Source organism: Diadema antillarum, unplaced genomic scaffold, assembly GCF_040938485.1.
Source record: "Diadema antillarum isolate AM-2024a unplaced genomic scaffold, OU_Dant_1.0 seq00000738_RagTag, whole genome shotgun sequence".
NCBI classification, from domain to species: domain Eukaryota; kingdom Metazoa; phylum Echinodermata; class Echinoidea; order Diadematoida; family Diadematidae; genus Diadema; species Diadema antillarum.
In genome coordinates this window covers 719,511-737,196 of record NW_027271636.1, presented here as the reverse complement: position 1 = coordinate 737,196, position 17,686 = coordinate 719,511, and the positions used below count along the sequence as shown (strand labels likewise).

At 38.1% G+C, this 17,686-nt stretch overlaps 1 protein-coding gene across 1 annotated transcript in view; it reads left to right on the top strand.

The window, feature by feature from the left end:
• Positions 1-3,908: 3,908 nt before the first annotated feature.
• Positions 3,909-17,686, top strand: part of LOC139738354 (transcription factor RFX4-like) — a 31,745-nt gene continuing 17,967 nt past the window's right edge. Inside the window, exons 1-7 of the mRNA XM_071648991.1 lie at positions 3,909-3,921; positions 5,178-5,259; positions 6,499-6,622; positions 12,870-12,931; positions 13,384-13,461; positions 15,579-15,717; positions 16,008-16,199. Of these exons, the coding sequence (XP_071505092.1) occupies positions 3,909-3,921; positions 5,178-5,259; positions 6,499-6,622; positions 12,870-12,931; positions 13,384-13,461; positions 15,579-15,717; positions 16,008-16,199 (690 nt within the window). The remainder of the gene's footprint in view (positions 3,922-5,177; positions 5,260-6,498; positions 6,623-12,869; positions 12,932-13,383; positions 13,462-15,578; positions 15,718-16,007; positions 16,200-17,686) is intronic.

Below are 17,686 nucleotides of genomic sequence, written 5' to 3'. Positions count from 1 at the left end.
GTAAGATGCTCAAAACATTTAAAGGGGCACTGAAATCCAAATGCATGTTGATTTGTGTTGATTTATGATACCCTCAACATCACTTTTGCGGTGACACGAATATCTAGAAACATTCCATATATTTCTAACGATTTTTCTTCTATTTTTCATCAGATTACTTGGGAACGTCCACGAAAACTGTCAATCATTGCTAAAGTACTGAAATGCTTAACAAAAGACATTGGGCCGGATGCATTTAAACGCTAGCAATTGCTTGTGCTAGCCTTTTACTCGAATCCGTATGCATAAAAACAAGCAATTGCTTGTGAGCAGAAGCTTTTGCTAGCAAGCACAAGCAATTGCTTGCTGCTCGCACACAAGCAATTGCTTAGAGACCAATCATTTGCTTAAAAATGTATGCATAAAACATACCTTTTACTAGTTCTTGCTAGCAATTGCTTACGCTTTTCCAAGCTCTGTAAAATGAGCTTGAGCTTTTGCTTATCTGGAACGTCCCCTTTTAAGTATGATTTTCATATTCATGAAAGAAAGACCACACTTGTGAAGGAGTGGTATAAATATACAAGAAATTACTCATGAGTAGAGTAAGAAATTTTTCATTTCAACAACGGGAATGTCCAGTGGTTAGCATGCAAAATGTGATGAAAAACATGTAGGATGTCTGACTTCGGTGGAGAGCAAGGAGACCTATCTCCACGTGCGATCTGGCAGATCCGGGCAATTGCAAGCAGTGATGGGAATCAGCCAGTAATGCGTGTGTGTGTGTGTAGTTGTGTGTGCGACTGTGTGTGCTTTTATGAGTGTCACTTCATAGCTCTTCTGCTATGTCAGGAAATGTTTCCGCACACACATGCCCTTTCAAATACCTGCTGCCACACTTGCCTTTGTTCTTGTGTTCGCACAGGCGTGACGTCCCTTTTGTTGAAAACGCAAGCAATTGCTTGTGCGGGACAAGCAAAAGGTATAAGCACCAGCAAAAGGTTATGCATATGGATTTAAGCAATTGCTTGAGCTAGACCTTTTGCTAAACGAGCTTGTGCTTTTGCTTGAAGCAATTGCTTACGAGCAATTGCTTGTTTTATGCATTCGGCCCATTGGAATGCACCTTCCCCTCGACTCAGCATAACTTGCATGTTCCCTCGCCATGTGATGTTGAGGGTATCATAAATCAACACAAATCAACATAAATTTGGATTTCAGGGCCCCTCTAAAGAAATAAAGAAAACAGAAAGTAAACAGAGTAAGCAAACTTTATGTAGTTCATTCAAGACAGATGATATTATACATGATCCTGATACAATAGCAAATAATTTTAATGAATATTTTGTTGATATTGGTTTGAAAATGAATGAGAATTTTTCTGAAAATGAATATGCTTTCACTATCAGAGTATATTAATACACCCATAAATGAAAATTTGTTTTTGAAACCTGTAACAAAAAAGGAAATCCTGGATGTATGTGCAAAAATGAAATCTGGGAAAAGTTCAGGATTTGATGATGTTGATGGTGAAGTAGTTAAAGGGGTAATTGATGTTTTTAATCAATCTTTTTCTAACGGTATTGTAACTGATAAGTTGAAAATAGCCAAAGTGATTCCCGTTTTTAAAAAAGGTGATTCTCAAGTTTTTAGTAATCATCGACCCATTTCAATTTTACCTTGTTTTTCTAAAATCCTAGAAAGAAAAATGTATAATAGATTTTACAAGTTTTTATTGTCCAAAAATGTTTTATATCCGAGTCAGTATGGTTTCCGAAAAATGTTTTTCAACTGAAATGGCTATCACTGAAATACAAGACCGAATGATTAATGAAATAAATGTTAATAAAAGTGTAATTGGAATATTCATGGATCTTTCAAAGGCTTTTGATTATTTTTCCCATTTTATTTTATTAAAGAAATTAGAGTATCATGGTATTAGAGGTATTTGTCTGAAGTGGTTTAAGTCTTATCTCTCTGATAGAATGCAATATACTGTTTTTGATTCTGTTTCTTCTGATTTCAAAATGATTTGCATCGGGGTCCCACAGGGGTCGATTTTAGGTCCTTTGCTTTTCTTGCTTTATATCAATGATATTGTTAATTCTTGCCCTGATTTCGATTTCATTTTGTATGCTGATGACACCACTATTCTTGCTTCACATAGTAATATAGATATTTTATATGATATTGTAAACAAAAATGTGCTTAAAATTGTGAATTGGTTTCAGTGTAATAAACTGTCATTAAATGTCGATAGAACTAATTATGTGTTATTTCAAAAGAAGAAGGGAAATGTGCAATTCATAAATGACATAACAATATATGGAAAGCCAATAACTCAATGTAAATCAGTTCAGTTTTTAGGTATTATTCTGGATGAAAATATTGACTGGCGTGAACACATAGAAAATGTATGCAGAAAAGTTGCGCAGTTTGTAGGTGTTTTATATCGTTTGAAGTTTGAATTACCATCTTTTGTTTTATTTTCTCTTTACAATTCTTTTATATTATCTCATTTGTTGTATTGTAATGTCGTATGGGGAAACACTTTTAATTCCAGACCTGATAAGTTATTTAAATTACAAAAGAAAGCAATTCGTAATGCTACAAAATCTCCACATTTAGCTCACACCTCTCAGTTATTTAAACGATTGAATACACTTAAGCTGCATGATATAAATAAACTTCAGATAACTTCTTTGATGCAACGTTTTCACACAGATACACTCTCTCCCTACATCATGAACATGTTCACACTAAATTCATATATACACACTCATAACACACGGAGCTGCAATAAAGTTAATCAATGGAAATGTTCTAGTACGAAATTAAAACAAACTCTTCGTCATACAGGACCAGTTTTTTGGAATGCAATAAACCCAGATAATTATAATAAGCAACATAATGATTTATTTAAGAAGCAGTATAAAAGACATCTTTTGTCTTTTTATTGAAATTACATTGATGTATTTAACAATCCTTTTTATGTTTATCTCGTTTTTTTTGTTCTTTTGTATATCTTCTGTATAAAACTGATTCATGATTTCTGAAAATAACTTAGATTCCAATTCTCGTTTTTTTTTTGTTGTTCTTTTGTATATCTTCTGTATAAAACTGATTCATGATTTCTGAAAATAACTTAAGATTCCAATTCTACATGATTTGTAACAACGGTGTATGCGCGCCTACAGGCCTGTGTGGCTTTTTATGTGTACACCATTTTCCATTTTACTTTTTGCCTGCTGTAATCTGTAACTATTTATGACTGTAATTCTGATGTCGTTGTGGTTTCTTTTATATGTCATTGTTTTTTATGTTCACCTGTAAAACGTAATGCTTCATGTTGTTTTTATTGTGATTGAAATGGAAATAAACGAATTGAATTGAATTGAATTGAATTGAAGATTCTGTATATCAACATTAATGAAAAGGCCAGTGGAAATGACCAGCCATTCATTCTCACTCTAAAAAAAGAGAGTGGGTTCTAGCTATTATATATATCGAAAATATTTGACACCAATGTCACTTTTGTTTGTTTGAAGATTAGATATAAGATGTAGCGCGAATTATTATCTTTTCTTTGTTTTGCTTTGTTTTATTTCGACCTCCAATAACACCCAGTAGGGCTTCAGTCTTTCCCTGCTTCGGATTTCTTTCCTTCACTCTTCTTCCTCTTTCTATTTGCTCTCTCCTCTCAGCTTTCTTCATGTCTCATTCGATTAGCCGCGTTCCTTCGACTTAAACGTGTTTGTCTTTGGATGTAAGTCAACAAACCGAGAATCACGATTGGCAAATAGTCTTATTTCAGTAAATCTCTCTTGCTCGTGTTCGTGTAAAGAACACAATTATTATCGCCCAAGTCATCCGGCTTTCAATCACATATCACTTTATACGGCTTGAAGCTCTTGATCGTCAGAGAGACGATGGATGCAGCAGGTAAGCAGAGAGATTGTTACAAATAATCATCTTATTACCATTACTTTGGACAAGGACCCTGATAGGATAAGTCAATTTCTTTATATTTTGCATCCATTTTCCTAGATTCATTGTCCTGTATCACCTGTATACTCGGCTGTTCCCACGTTTGTAGTTTGCTCCAGAACATTTCAAATTGACTTAAATAGGGTAATTGCCGCCGAAGGCGATATAGCAGGGAGGTGCTTCAGATGGAGTGACAACTTTTCGTAATTCAGGCAAACACATGTTTGGTTTCAAAGCATTTCAATGGGATGCCTAACATTTCTTTCAGCTCGAAGGCATCCATGGCTCCGCTCTTAAGCTCCAAAACGAACTTCGGAGACGACGCGAATGTTTCAAATTTCATCGAATTACAATCAAGCTGAATTTCAACACAACATTTGAATAAATTCTACAATTTATTTAGAACAGTTTAGGGAAAAAAAATCAGCACAACGTCAATAATATTATGTATTTCTGTGCTCCTGCAATGCGCAAAACTAAATTAAATGAAAATTAATTTCTCTTATAACAAGAAATATTTGCGCACGTTGATTTCATATCCTTTAATCTGGTATTATTATGTGGTCTTTTAAATAAAGTACTCTACTTGAGCGCGTTCCAAAGTGTTTTTAACTCTTTTTTCCAGTGCATTTTGATTCGCTACACCAATTCAAAGCGCACATACTAAGTAATTATTCATTGCTGCCAGCACATTGAAAGAGAGAGAGAGAGAGAGAGAGAGAGAGCGAACTCCAGCAGGAAGAGTCTTTTCTGTTGTGCAAGCACTACTCCTGCTCATAACTTCTTGGCTATAACCATAAGAGAGGTGCTAGTGGAGAAAGAAACCCTGCTCTCCCTAGAAATAATATATCTCAGCACTGCCGAGACGTTACACATGCGCTTAACTCAACAAGTGGTATACCTGACCCACTAACCAGTAGTCGCCACCAGCGAGGTTAACATTATCGTCAAGGAAAAAAAAAACTGTGCAAAATAAGTCTAAAGCTATTATATTTCATTGTTATTTTCTGAATTTCCTTTGTACGAGAAGATTGGCAATATGAGACAGTAATGTGAGCACACCATGTTGATCATAAAAATGCTTTAAATAAAAAGTGCGTAAAATTACTCACACGAGGCTGCACCTGACAATTCGTTTCATGTATAGATGTTGGACATAACTTCATAGCTTGTACTCAATTACGTCATCATTTCACTCAAATACGAAATAGATTCGACAGCTGACGTCATATCTCGTGCACTCTCTCGACCAGAGGTGGGATTACCCCACTCCACGTCCAAGACGTTAGTATGGTAAGCCAGAATAAAACAAGGCTTACGTGTAACAAACCTTATAGAGACGATGATATTGACATGATAATGATAATGATAATGATGATAAAAATGACAATGATAATGATGATGATGATAACGATAATGATAATGATAATGAATATGATAAGAATGATAATGATAATAATAATGATAATGATAATGATAATGATGATAATGATAATGAATATGATGAGAATGATGATGATAATAATAATGAAATTGATAATGATTATTGTAAGAATGATAATGATAATAATAATGAAAATGATGATAATGATAATGATAATAACCGCACTTTGATGATGATATTGATATCATGATACAACTTGTACCATTATGATATCAAGACCAAGAATGATAATAAAGAAGATAAAAAAACCACATCCGCTTTTTATATCATAAATTATCATCATTCTTTACATCAGAGTCCGATAGATTCCTTAAGATGACAAGACTTGTAACTGTGTAGCACTTGTAACCTCATGCTCTTACATGCAGTACGGCAGGGATTGTAGTATCCTTATACGAACAATAAAATTGAAATTTGCTGCATTGGAATTTCCGTTATGACATAAATTCCAAGCAAATTCACAAATAAGTTAGGCACTTTTAATTCGAATTCTCTACAAAAATCTGATGTAATAATGATGATGATGATGATAATAATAATAATAATAATAATAATGAAAGACACTTATATTGCGCAGCTGCTATGATAATAAATTATTCTCTACTGCGCATTACAAAGTAATAATCACGACATACATAATTAAATCATAGAATGCATTGTTCTAAAGATGTAGAGCACCATGCGTACACCAGGGGCGGCGCAGCCGTGGGGGCCGTGGGGGCTCGGGCCCCCACACTTTTTGTGCACCATACAAAGGAATACATAAGGTGTCGTCAATTTGGGCCCCCACACTTTTTTCAACCCGGAAGTACGTAAGTGGCACTAAAACGGGAGGGGAGAGAATGAGCTTAGGACCTTTTTTTTCTGCTTGTTAGCTGAAGAAACCCGGAAGTGGACGGGGAGGGATGAGCTGAGGACCTTTTTTTTTTTTTTTTTTTTTTTTTTTGCTTGTTAGCTCATGAAACCCGGAAGTGGGCCCCCACACTTTTGAAAACACTGCGCCGGCCCTGTACACTAAGGTCATTAACTTATCTCATTATAACATGTTCTGTTTGACATATTTTATCATCTTAATTATCTCTTGAAAGGTTGGAAGAAAATTACGAGTTGGCAGATGGAGTTTGCATCCCACGGAACGCCCTCTATGTTCACTATACCGATTTCTGCAGGAAAACCAACACCATACCGATCAACGCAGCAAGTTTTGGCAAGGTTCATCACACGCCTATTTAGAGACCCATAACCTTTGATCTTGTGACGATTTTCCTCCTACCTATAAATTGATAATATCTGTTAAATCATAGTCAAAAGAAAGACAATGGGAAAGAACGTGGGAAAAGTCAAATATAAACTGCACAGACCAAGCAACATCGCTATTAATCTAAGCAAGACTGTAAAGCTGTTTGAGCTATGAAGTTTATCTTAGAGTTGGCAGTTCACACCCCGAACAGGTACAGCAAACTGTATTTTATGTCTATGGACATGTTTACAGGGCTGCAAGCATTCATACATGAAAGGGGTGTTTTAGGGAGGTTTCACAAAGCAAACATTGAGATGTTTGAGTGTTAAACGCATTTCAATGTGGAAAAGTAATTTCCAAATCAAGGATGTGTCGTATTTTATAATTAGGACATGATAGGATTAGTTATTGCAGGGAGCTTCCTACAGACTTAGTGAGGTTTTGCAGCTCTGTGATTCGTTTATAGCTGCCATCTACAATCTACTGCCTCAAGCGGGTATTTTCTTTGAATCAATTACCGTTTTCGAAAGCAACTGCGTATAGGATCCTATCTAGGCATTGACGATATATTATCTCTTGGTAAAATCTCGTGGAACCTATACATCAGAAAGATCTCATCACTGATTTTACTATGATAAAACAGGGGCGTCACCAGCTTTTTTTCAAGGGGGGTGCGTTTTGACCCTAAAGCGGGGTTCCCACTATCACGATTGGCGCCACGATTGAAATCGTGGTCTTAATCGTGCAGCAAGCGTGATGGTCTTATCAGATTGTATCAGATCTTAAGGTCAATCGTGGCAATCGCGTTAATCGTGGGAAAATTTTGGACGGTTCAAAAATTTTCTACGATTATCACGATTAGTTTTTGATCGTGATCATCGCATCAGATCGTCTAGGATCGTATCCAAACGCAGCAAATCTCTTCTAATCATGCTTCTTAATCGTGTTGATCGGGATCGACTTTTTCCCTTTACTTCCGCTTATCATTATTATTATTTTTTGCCCATTTGCCCTTATTTCACCCATAAATTGATTTATTTTGTATGCTGATAGGTGGTAGCCTGCATCTTTAGATTATTATTTCCAAACGGTAAATTGTATGACGGTGTGGGGTTTAACTGTCGTAGTTTTTAAGGTATATTATCAAAATCATTTGTTTAATGATTTCATAAAATGAAAGCTGTATTACAGATTTTTAGATGTTTTCATACATAATGTTAATGATGTTTTCATTAATTAGTTGCTATTACCATTATACAGACACACAAAACAGGATATGGGATAACTTTTGTAACGAAAACTAAAAATGAGCAAAAATAAAATGGCAATTGTACGTCTGCACGTATTGACTAACGGCAGTACAAAGATGAGAATAATTTAATAAATCGTGCTTGAATGGGTACATATCAAAGGCAAATGGTTAATTTTTAAAAGTATATTACAGAGGGTTTTTTTTTTTGGGGGGGGGTGCAGTATCCTGCTGTTTGTGTATTGTAGATAGTAATTAAGAGTTGTTGTTTCATCAGCAATCGTTTGACCCCTTTACATCTATTTTGACACTTTTCAATGTCTTTTTTGTATGTTTGGTAGAGCATAATTTTAGAGGAAAATGGTTATTTTCAACTCTCATTGCTACTGCAAATGTAAAAGTGACCATTGTCGTGGATGTGACATCACTCGTATGATTATGACAATGAAGATCACTCTTATTATTTTTCACAGTTAGTTATTCAATAAGTGTAGCAATATACCCCTGCGAAATAATTTTGCGTAAAACCTCCTTTTTTGTTAAAAGGTGACATCATTTTGATTAGGGAGTCACTTTTCTGTTATGTGTGTGTATCAGTTATGTTAAACATTGTTAAGTAAAACACTAACTCAAGCCGAATAAACCAAACTTTTAATAACCCATGAGATAACGACATTTTGAGATAAAAAGGCATATGATACATACACTTTGCGAATATGAAATCGAACACATAAGCAATACTATCCATTCGGCCAACTTTCTTATATCAAGCGTATATAACACATAATACTATGTTACATAACATTAAAAATGATCCCATCCTCTTTCTTAGCTTCCATTTCATCATATAATTATTTTCTTCATGTATTGGAGAGAAAGGTCATTTTGTTTTGCTGTTTTTTTTTCTGGGGAAGAGGGGCATACATCTGATCTTATGTATTTGGGTTCGTTATTTCATTTTTTTTTGTGAGGGGGAGGGTGAGCATATCGTTTTGATAATCTATTAATTTCTTTACGTTTAATATTAGACGAGGGAATATCTGAGGTTATGGCTGGCCTGGGTGCTGCTTTCTCTCTGATAACATAATCGTCATTAGCAACACTGCAAAGGTTATGTTGTCATCATCGTCAACCTGTCAAGCCTTGCCATCATCAATGGTTGTGGATAAAATTAATAGGCCTAATCACTCTGCATAATTTAAGGGAAACAATGAAATGTATCGTCAGCCGGACTATAATATTCCCATTCGGGTCCAATCGCGCCTTAAATGGGGGTCGCTTCTGATCCCGATCGTCAAAGATATCGTATCTTATCTCAGCAGCCCGTATTGGTTCGCGGTATTCGTATTGGAACGTATCAGTACGTTGCTGCACGTACCAGATCGGGGATCCTGATCGTAATGGTCATGTTAGATCGGTACCAATCGTGAACTCAATCAGGACAATCCTGTCGGATCGTATTTGAACGGCAGACCAGATCGTGACAGATCGTATCGCTTGAAATAGGCCAATCGTGACCATATCGCATACAAGCGTACCAACACGTATTGACTCGCATAACCTCGTATCCAAACGTGATATATCATACGAGTTCAACAAATTTTCCACGATCAGTTACGAATGTCCAATCGTGGCGTTCGCAATGGATCGCACGACAGTGGGAACCCCGCTTAATGTATATAACGAGACTTTTTTTTAGGACAGACATTCGGAATATAGGAAGCTCTCAATCCCTAGACTTTTACTGTTGTTGAGGAACACCAAGCGGGGAAAGGGCACCGGCGTAGCTAGGATTTCATCTTTTACAGTAAAAAAACTACCATTTGGAGCTATATTTTTTCGCTTTGGAAATAAAGGGGGGAGGGCGCACCGGGCGCAGCTGCTGGCAATTACTGGCAGCAACATCAGGAGAAAGGCATAACAATTAAATGCGAGAGAGCGAGCTAGAATATTTTGACATTCTACAGTAAAAAAAAAAAAAAAAAAAAAAAAAAAAAAAAACCCTGCTGTTTGTTGCTATATTTTTTCGCTTTGGAAATAAAGGGAGGGGGCGCACCGGGCGGAACTGCTGGCAATTACTGGCAGCAACATCAGGTGAATTGCATAACGATTAAATGAGAGCGAGCTTGAAAATTTTACATTTTACAGTCCAAAAGCTGCCGTTCTTAGCCATATTTTTTCGCTTTGGAAATTAAGGGGGGAGGTGGAGCTCATGCCACCGGGCGCAACTGCTGGCATTTACTGGCAGCAACATCAGGTGAATTGCATAACGATTAAATGCGAGCGAGCGAAGAGAGCGAGCTTGAAAATTTTACATTTTACAACAGTCCAAAAACTGCCGTTCTTAGCCATATTTTTTCGCTTTGGAAATTAAGGGAGGGGGCGCACCGGGCGGAACTGCTGGCAATTACTGGCAGCAACATCAGGTGAATTGCATAACGATTAAATGCGAGCGAGCTTGAAAATTTTACATTTTACAGTCCAAAAACTGCCGTTCTTAGCCATATTTTTGTCGCTTTGGAAATTAAGGGGGGTGGAGCGCATGCCACCGGGCGCAACTGCCGGCAATTACTGGCAGCAACATCAGGTGAGTTGCATGCATGACGATTCTATGCGAGCGAGCGAAGAGAGCGAGCTTGAAAATTTTGACATTTTACAGTAGAAAAACTGCCGTTTGTAGCTATATTTTTTCGCTTTGGAAATTACGGGGGGGGGGGGGCGCACCGGGCGCAACTGCAGACAATTACTGGCAGTAACATCAGGGGAATTGCATAAAGATTAAATGCGAGTGAGCGAAGAGAGGGAGCTTGAAAATTTTACATTTTACAGTCCAAAAACTGCCGTTCTTAGCCATATTTTTTCGCTTTGGAAATTAAGGGAGGGGGCGCACCGGGCGGAACTGCTGGCAATTACTGGCAGCAACATCAGGTGAACTGCATAACGATTAAATGCGAGCGAGCTTGAAAATTTTACGTTTTACAGTCCAAAAACTGCCGTTCTTAGCCATATTTTTTCGCTTTGGAAATTAAGGGAGGGGGCGCACCGGGCGGAACTGCTGGCAATTACTGGCAGCAACATCAGGTGAATTGCATAACGATTAAATGCGAGCGAGCTTGAAAATTTTGACATTTTACAGGAGAAAAACTGCCGTTTGTAGCTACATTTTTTCGCTTTGGAAATTAAGGGGGGTGGAGCGCATGCCACCGGGCGCAACTGCTGGCAATTACTGGCAGCAACATCAGGTGAGTTGCATGCATGACGATTCTATGCGAGCGAGAGAAGAGAGCGAGCTTGAAAATTTTGACATTTTACAGGAGAAAAACTGCCGTTTGTAGCTACATTTTTTCGCTTTGGAAATTAAGGGGGAGGGGGGTGCGCCGGGCGCAACTGCAGACAATTACTGGCAGTAACATCTGGGGAATTGCATAAAGATTAAATGTGAGCGAGCGAAGAGAGCGAGCTTGAAAATTTTACATTTTACAGTCCAAAAACTGCCGTTTTCAACCACATTTTTTCGCTTTGGAAATTAAGGGAGGGGGCGCACCGGGCGGAACTGCTGGCAATTACTGGCAGCGACGTCAGGTAAATTGCATAACGATTAAATGCGAGCGAGCTTGAAAATTTTACATTTTACAGTCCAAAAACTGCCGTTCCTAGCCATATTTTTTCGCTTTGGAAATTAAGGGGGGTGGAGCTCATGCCACCGGGCGCAACTGCTGGCAATTACTGGCAGCAACATCAGATGAATTGCATAACGATTCAATGCGAGCGAGCGAAGAGAGCGAGCTTGAAAATTTTGACATTTTACAGTAGAAAAACTGCTGTTTGTAGCTATATTTTTTCGCTTTGGAAATTAAGGGGGGGGGGGGGGGGGCGCACCGGCGCATCTGGACGATTACTGGCAGTAACATCAGGGGAATTGCATAAAGATTAAATGCGAGCGAGCTTGACAATTTTGACATTTTACAGTCCCAAAACTGCCGTTTGATGCTATATCTTTTTTTTTTTTTTTTTGCTTTCGAAATTGAGGGGGCGCACCGGGCAACTGCTGGCAATTACTGACAGCAATATTAGGAGAATTTAAATGCGAGCGAGCGGAGCGAGCGAGCTTGAAAATTGTGACATTTTACAGTCCCAAAACTGCCGTTTGTAGCTATATTTTTTGCAGTAATGGGGGGGGGGGCGCACCGGGTGGAACTGCCGGCAATTACTGGCAGCAACTTCAGGACAATGGCATTACGACTAAATGCCAGTGAGCGAGCTTGAAAATTGGACATTTTACAGTCCAAAAACTGCCATTTGTAGCTATACTTTTTCGCTTTGGAAATTAAGAGGGGACGGGGGGGGGGGGACGCCCGGTGCGCCCCTCCCCCTGGACCCGCCACTGGTAGTCAAGGGTGTCGGTTTATGTTCATGACTGGGGGAGGTATCACCAGCGAGGTGGCGTCGAAGTGACCAAGTATGGGAAAGATGTCCAAAATCTATGTATATAGTCAACACTGTATAGAATACACTTGCGCTAGTAGATAATTATGTATAAAATCAGTGCTGCCAGAACCAGGGGTGCGAATTGCTTTTGCCCACGATTTTTTCTTTTCTTTGTTTTTGTCCCCGATGCAAAATTTCAAAAAAAAAATGATAAATAGATAAAAAATAATAATCATTTAGTGTCCGGCGTTGAGGTCGCTCGCAGACTATAGTTTTTGTTTTGTTTTGTTTGTTTGTTTTTTTTTTTTTAAGGGTCTGAAAGGGGGTGCGTTCGCACCCAACGCACCCCCCCCCCTGGTGACGCCCATGTAAAATTACACACATAAAATTTCCCTCCCGACTCTGCGTTGACAAATTCAAAAGGTGAATGATCCTATGCACCTTCTCGTTTCTTGGACATTTTGTTGCATTCTTTAACATTATACATACTCGTCTGCTTCTTTTATCCTTCTGATAACTTTCTCTCATCCACACCCCTGCAGATTATCCGACAACAATTTCCGCAGGTTACCACTCGGCGCCTCGGCACTCGTGGTCAATCCAAGTAAGCATGCAGGAATGAAACACAAATTCCATGACTTCCTCAAAATTTGTCCGAATAAGTTTAGCATATTCTCCTGAACGGATCAACTCGACAATACACATCGTATACAGTATCGGTAAAACATAACCAAAACCAAAACAAACCTAACGACAATAACAACAAAACAAAACCCCATGGCTTGTGAGTTGTGAGCTTTATTGGGTTGCCAGGGCTTGAACGTTAGACAGAAACGTAGCAGACGGCGGAGTTCATCACACAGTACACAAAATAGAAACTGTTTAACAACTGAGCACGGCAAACTTCCAATAACAAAGTCGATTCCTTCTACACTTATATTCCCTGTCTTAACTGATTGCTATTCTTTCCTTTTAATTGTTCAGTGAATATCGCTGTTTAATTCATCATAGCCTTTCATGATTTTTACTATACCCGCTTGATCTGTCTTCTATTAGGTACCATTACTACGGCATAGCGGTGAGGGTGTCGTCTGTTTATTACGACGCTACGTTTTCAAGAAAGGCTCAGACCAGGTATGATTGGCACTAGAAGAAAACTTTCTGTCAAGGAAAGTATACTATGTGGCATGACTAGTAAATCCACTAATCTTATTTACATATCATACACTTTTATTTCACGTAGTTACGAGAAGTGGTTTTATGGATGTAGCTTTTAAAACTATCGAAAAACGGATCCACAATCACACGAATCTATGTATACAGCTCAGAATCAAAGTTGGGAAATTAACGTGAAAGTATTTTGTCGGCAATCGTAGACATGGTGAAGAAGACAGAGAGAGAGAGGGAGAGGGAGAGAGAGAGAGGGGGGGGGGGGGAGGGAGAGAGAGAAGGGGGCACTTCAGGCTGGTAATCAATTTTATTTCTTCAGGATCGTGATATTTCTGATGTCTACAAATCACAAAAGATAAGGTGAGGAACTAAGTGTGTGTGTGGACAATAATATTATCGTAGATTAACACTAAATCTAACGGTATATCTATTTCTCGCAGTACTTGAAGACAGTCGTTCGAGCATGGGCAATAGAAACTTTAATCGAACATGACAACTATACTCTGATGTCGTTTACACGACATCAATTAACATGAGGGCGAGACTACAATACATCATTGTCGTTTTTCCTCAGCACAAATTCAAGTCTGTTTTATCATTCCAGACAGAAGTTATATTTCTATATCAGCACGGAAATTTAAGCCCAAATAAAGGAAATAACAATAGCATAAAACCACCGATCGTGCTACGGGCAGTCTTTCTCATACTTGAAGGAGCGAGAAAAGCTAACATGTTTCACCCGTCTCTCGTGGTGAAGTTTGTTGAGTTGATGGACTCTTCAAAGTGACAGTAATTGCCCTCAACACGAAGACACCTCAGCGTCAGGGAAACGAGAACAATGCAACCAACCAAATATTGTCATTCCGAAGTCAAACACTCCAAGGGGGGGGGGGGGGGGGGGGGAGGGTATAGATTGATTTGATTCTCCAGTAGCAACGCACGTGTGCAAAGCAACATTCCAGTTGTTATAGGCTTGCTGTCCTCCTAGTGGTTCTATACATGACTCATCGACGGAATGTGATAACATTAGTGATGAACAGACCTGAAGGGGATGTTTACCTCAATTTCAGATAGTGAAACATCAAATTGTCACAACACGCGTCATCGACGAACAGACGATGTTCTAATAAAGTAATAAAACTGCGGTTTAAATTTTTGTTGCCTGGCGAGAAGTGGTGCGGACAAAATACACCACAGAGTAAAGATGTACACCTTGTTCTCAATCAAAGTTGTCCCAGCATAAAGTACCAGCAAAACGCTGACACTTATATTGGGATTTTGCTGTATTGCTGTGGTATATACACATTTTCATACACGGCCAGCCCGGAGTCATTCTTTGTGTGCCCCGTCTCCACCACTTTTCATCTCATTCTGTTCATTGTTACTTATTCCAATTATATATATATATATATATATATATATATATATATATATATATATGTATATACATATATACATCTGTCATATATATATACATTGTATATATATATAGTTCATCTTGGAATTATGTATATAAATAATATGCATATATATACATACATATATATATATATATATATATATATATATATATATATATATATAATATGACGAAGTAGGGTGGTAATGCATGTCAGTCCAACAGTGCTATTCATTCAGACCAAATTTTCGACGAATACATTCGTCTTCCTCAGGGTCGACAAATGAAATGCAAAAAAAAAAAAAAAAAATGAATTACCACCCTACTTCGTCATCTTTTCTGTACTGGTACCAACACGCGGTATCATTACATATATATATATATATTTTTTTTTTCCCCCTTTTACGTGTAAACATCGATAATTGAAAGCAAGAATATTGTCGTTTAAAGAAAATAATGTGCTTATGGGCGAATCGGAAAGTTTCAAAGTGTGAATCACGTATAGAAGAAGGTCACGGTGCATTGAGGTGACGTCCTACTTTAAGTGTTCTCAACTCGCTTCCATTTTACGCTTGTCTCTGGAGTCTGACTTCATAATAAATATGAAGAAGTGAAGTGATGCAATCCATTTACGGTGATGTTGCGATTTACAATTTTACGGATTCATTTTTTTTTCTTCAAGCGATGTTAAAGAGAGCACCAAAAAGGAGCCGCCTAAACAGACCGTGTCCTATTCACCTCGTACCAAGCTCGGCTCGCTTCTGCCTAAATTTCCGGATGTCAGTACGATTAACCTACCCTCTGAAATCAACAAGGAATCGGTATGTACCGTCCCCATGATGTATCTTCGAATTCAACTTGTCGGATTTCCCTTTTTTTCCCACATGTGTTATGTTCGACACGTACTCAGTTCTTTTATGAAAACACATACTAGATCTGTAAGTTACAAGATCAAATAGTAAGGGATGCACTTTTATTTCCCGATTACACACACGGTTTTTCTTTTTTTTTCATAGTTTGCTTTCTTGATTTCTTATACGGAGCAGCATAATTATTTGTATATTCAGTTTTTATGACTTATTTCTGGAACTGCTTTCCAATATGAAAACAGGTTTCTACGTTCCTGGTCATGTATCGCACGCATTGTCAACGGATAGTTGACACGGTTATCCGGGCAAGCTTCGACGAGGTACAACACTACTTGCTACACTTCTGGCAGGGTATGCCAACACACATACTACCCATCCTAGAATCCGACAGTGTTGCTCGGATAGTTGGTATTTGTGACATCATTCTTTACAAGGTGAGAATGCGCGCGCATACAAGTCAGAGAGATGCTGATGTTAAGCTTTCAACGTATTTGTATCTATACTCTTACCGATAAAAGCCAGGGATGAAGCGATAACGATGAGGCTCGTGAGTTGTAGACTGTCAACAAAATGCCTGATGAAAACCTGGAAGACCGTTCCCAACCTATTAGACAGGGCAGAGCCAGGCAAAAACTGCCTTTTTTTCCAGTCAAGGTTTTCTCACTTGATTCTGGTACTTTAGACCATACTTAACAAAATAAGCTTCTGCGCCATCTTGAAATCTGTCCCGAATCCAAGATGGCCGCCAAAAATCCAAAATGGCCGCCAGAGGACCTAAAAAGTGCCTTCTGTGGTTAAGATTTGTCTGGGGATGGGTTTTTTTTACTCTATTTGATGATAAATGGTAAGAGAAATAAGATTCAGTGGATTAAAATTAGAATCAGTTTCTTTTTTATTGCGAAAATCCAACATGGCCGCCAGACGCAGCTCCCGAAATTAATAAATGTCATAATAACCGGAGGGCCAAACCCTAAAAACTCGCTTACTTAACGAGTGAGTTCCACTCTCCCTACAAACTAAGTAGACCATGCTTATTTTCAAATTTCTATTGCAACAAACAACATTCCACTGGTCTACCTCAAAAAATTTGTTGCGAAAGCCTCCAAATCCAAAATGGCGTCCAAGATGGCCGCCATATTTACTGAATTTGCTATTTGAAAGATAGAATTTGATAGAAACATCAGATTTCAACAAATGTGATGTCATATGAAAGAGAATAAAATTTCCTACAAGTTAATACCATTTTTGTGGGAGATTGTGATAACTGGATTGAGATTTTAAGGAAAAATACTCATTTTTGATATTTTTATGAAAAAAGGAAAATCATGAAAATGCTTGATTCAGCATAAATCCGAAAAAGACTGAAGGATTATCTTGAAACATTTTAAAGAATTTTGTTTAACTATAATTAATATTTGGAGAAAATTAGGGGTCAGTACCATATGCGGTTCAGGAGTTATAATGTCTCAAACTTGAAAACTCACTATGTAAAAATTTCCACTTTAGCTGTGACAAGACCTTGTTGGTCGTAAAGAGAGTCTGCACGCGCCAAGACTACTACACGCACCACTGGCACTGACGCTTGTAGCAGTGCCAGTGGTGCGTGTAGTAGTCTTGGTGCGTGCAGACTTTTTTGACAAACAAGAGTTTGTGCCTGCAAACTAACTTTTCATACCAAGTGGTAGCTCAGGTGACGCCGATCGCTATCATTTCAAAGTAGATTGTTCTGGAGCAGATGAGATGAAGCAAAAAATGTCTTTCAAATAGAGGTAGAAGCCTGAAACAACCATGCCATAGAAAGTTTAAAACAAAATTAGGATCAATCACTCAAAAACTTCAAGATTACAGGCCATCAAAGCTGACATAGTTTATGGCGCCAAATTAAATGTATTATTTTAATTTTGGTACAATTTTGTCTGTT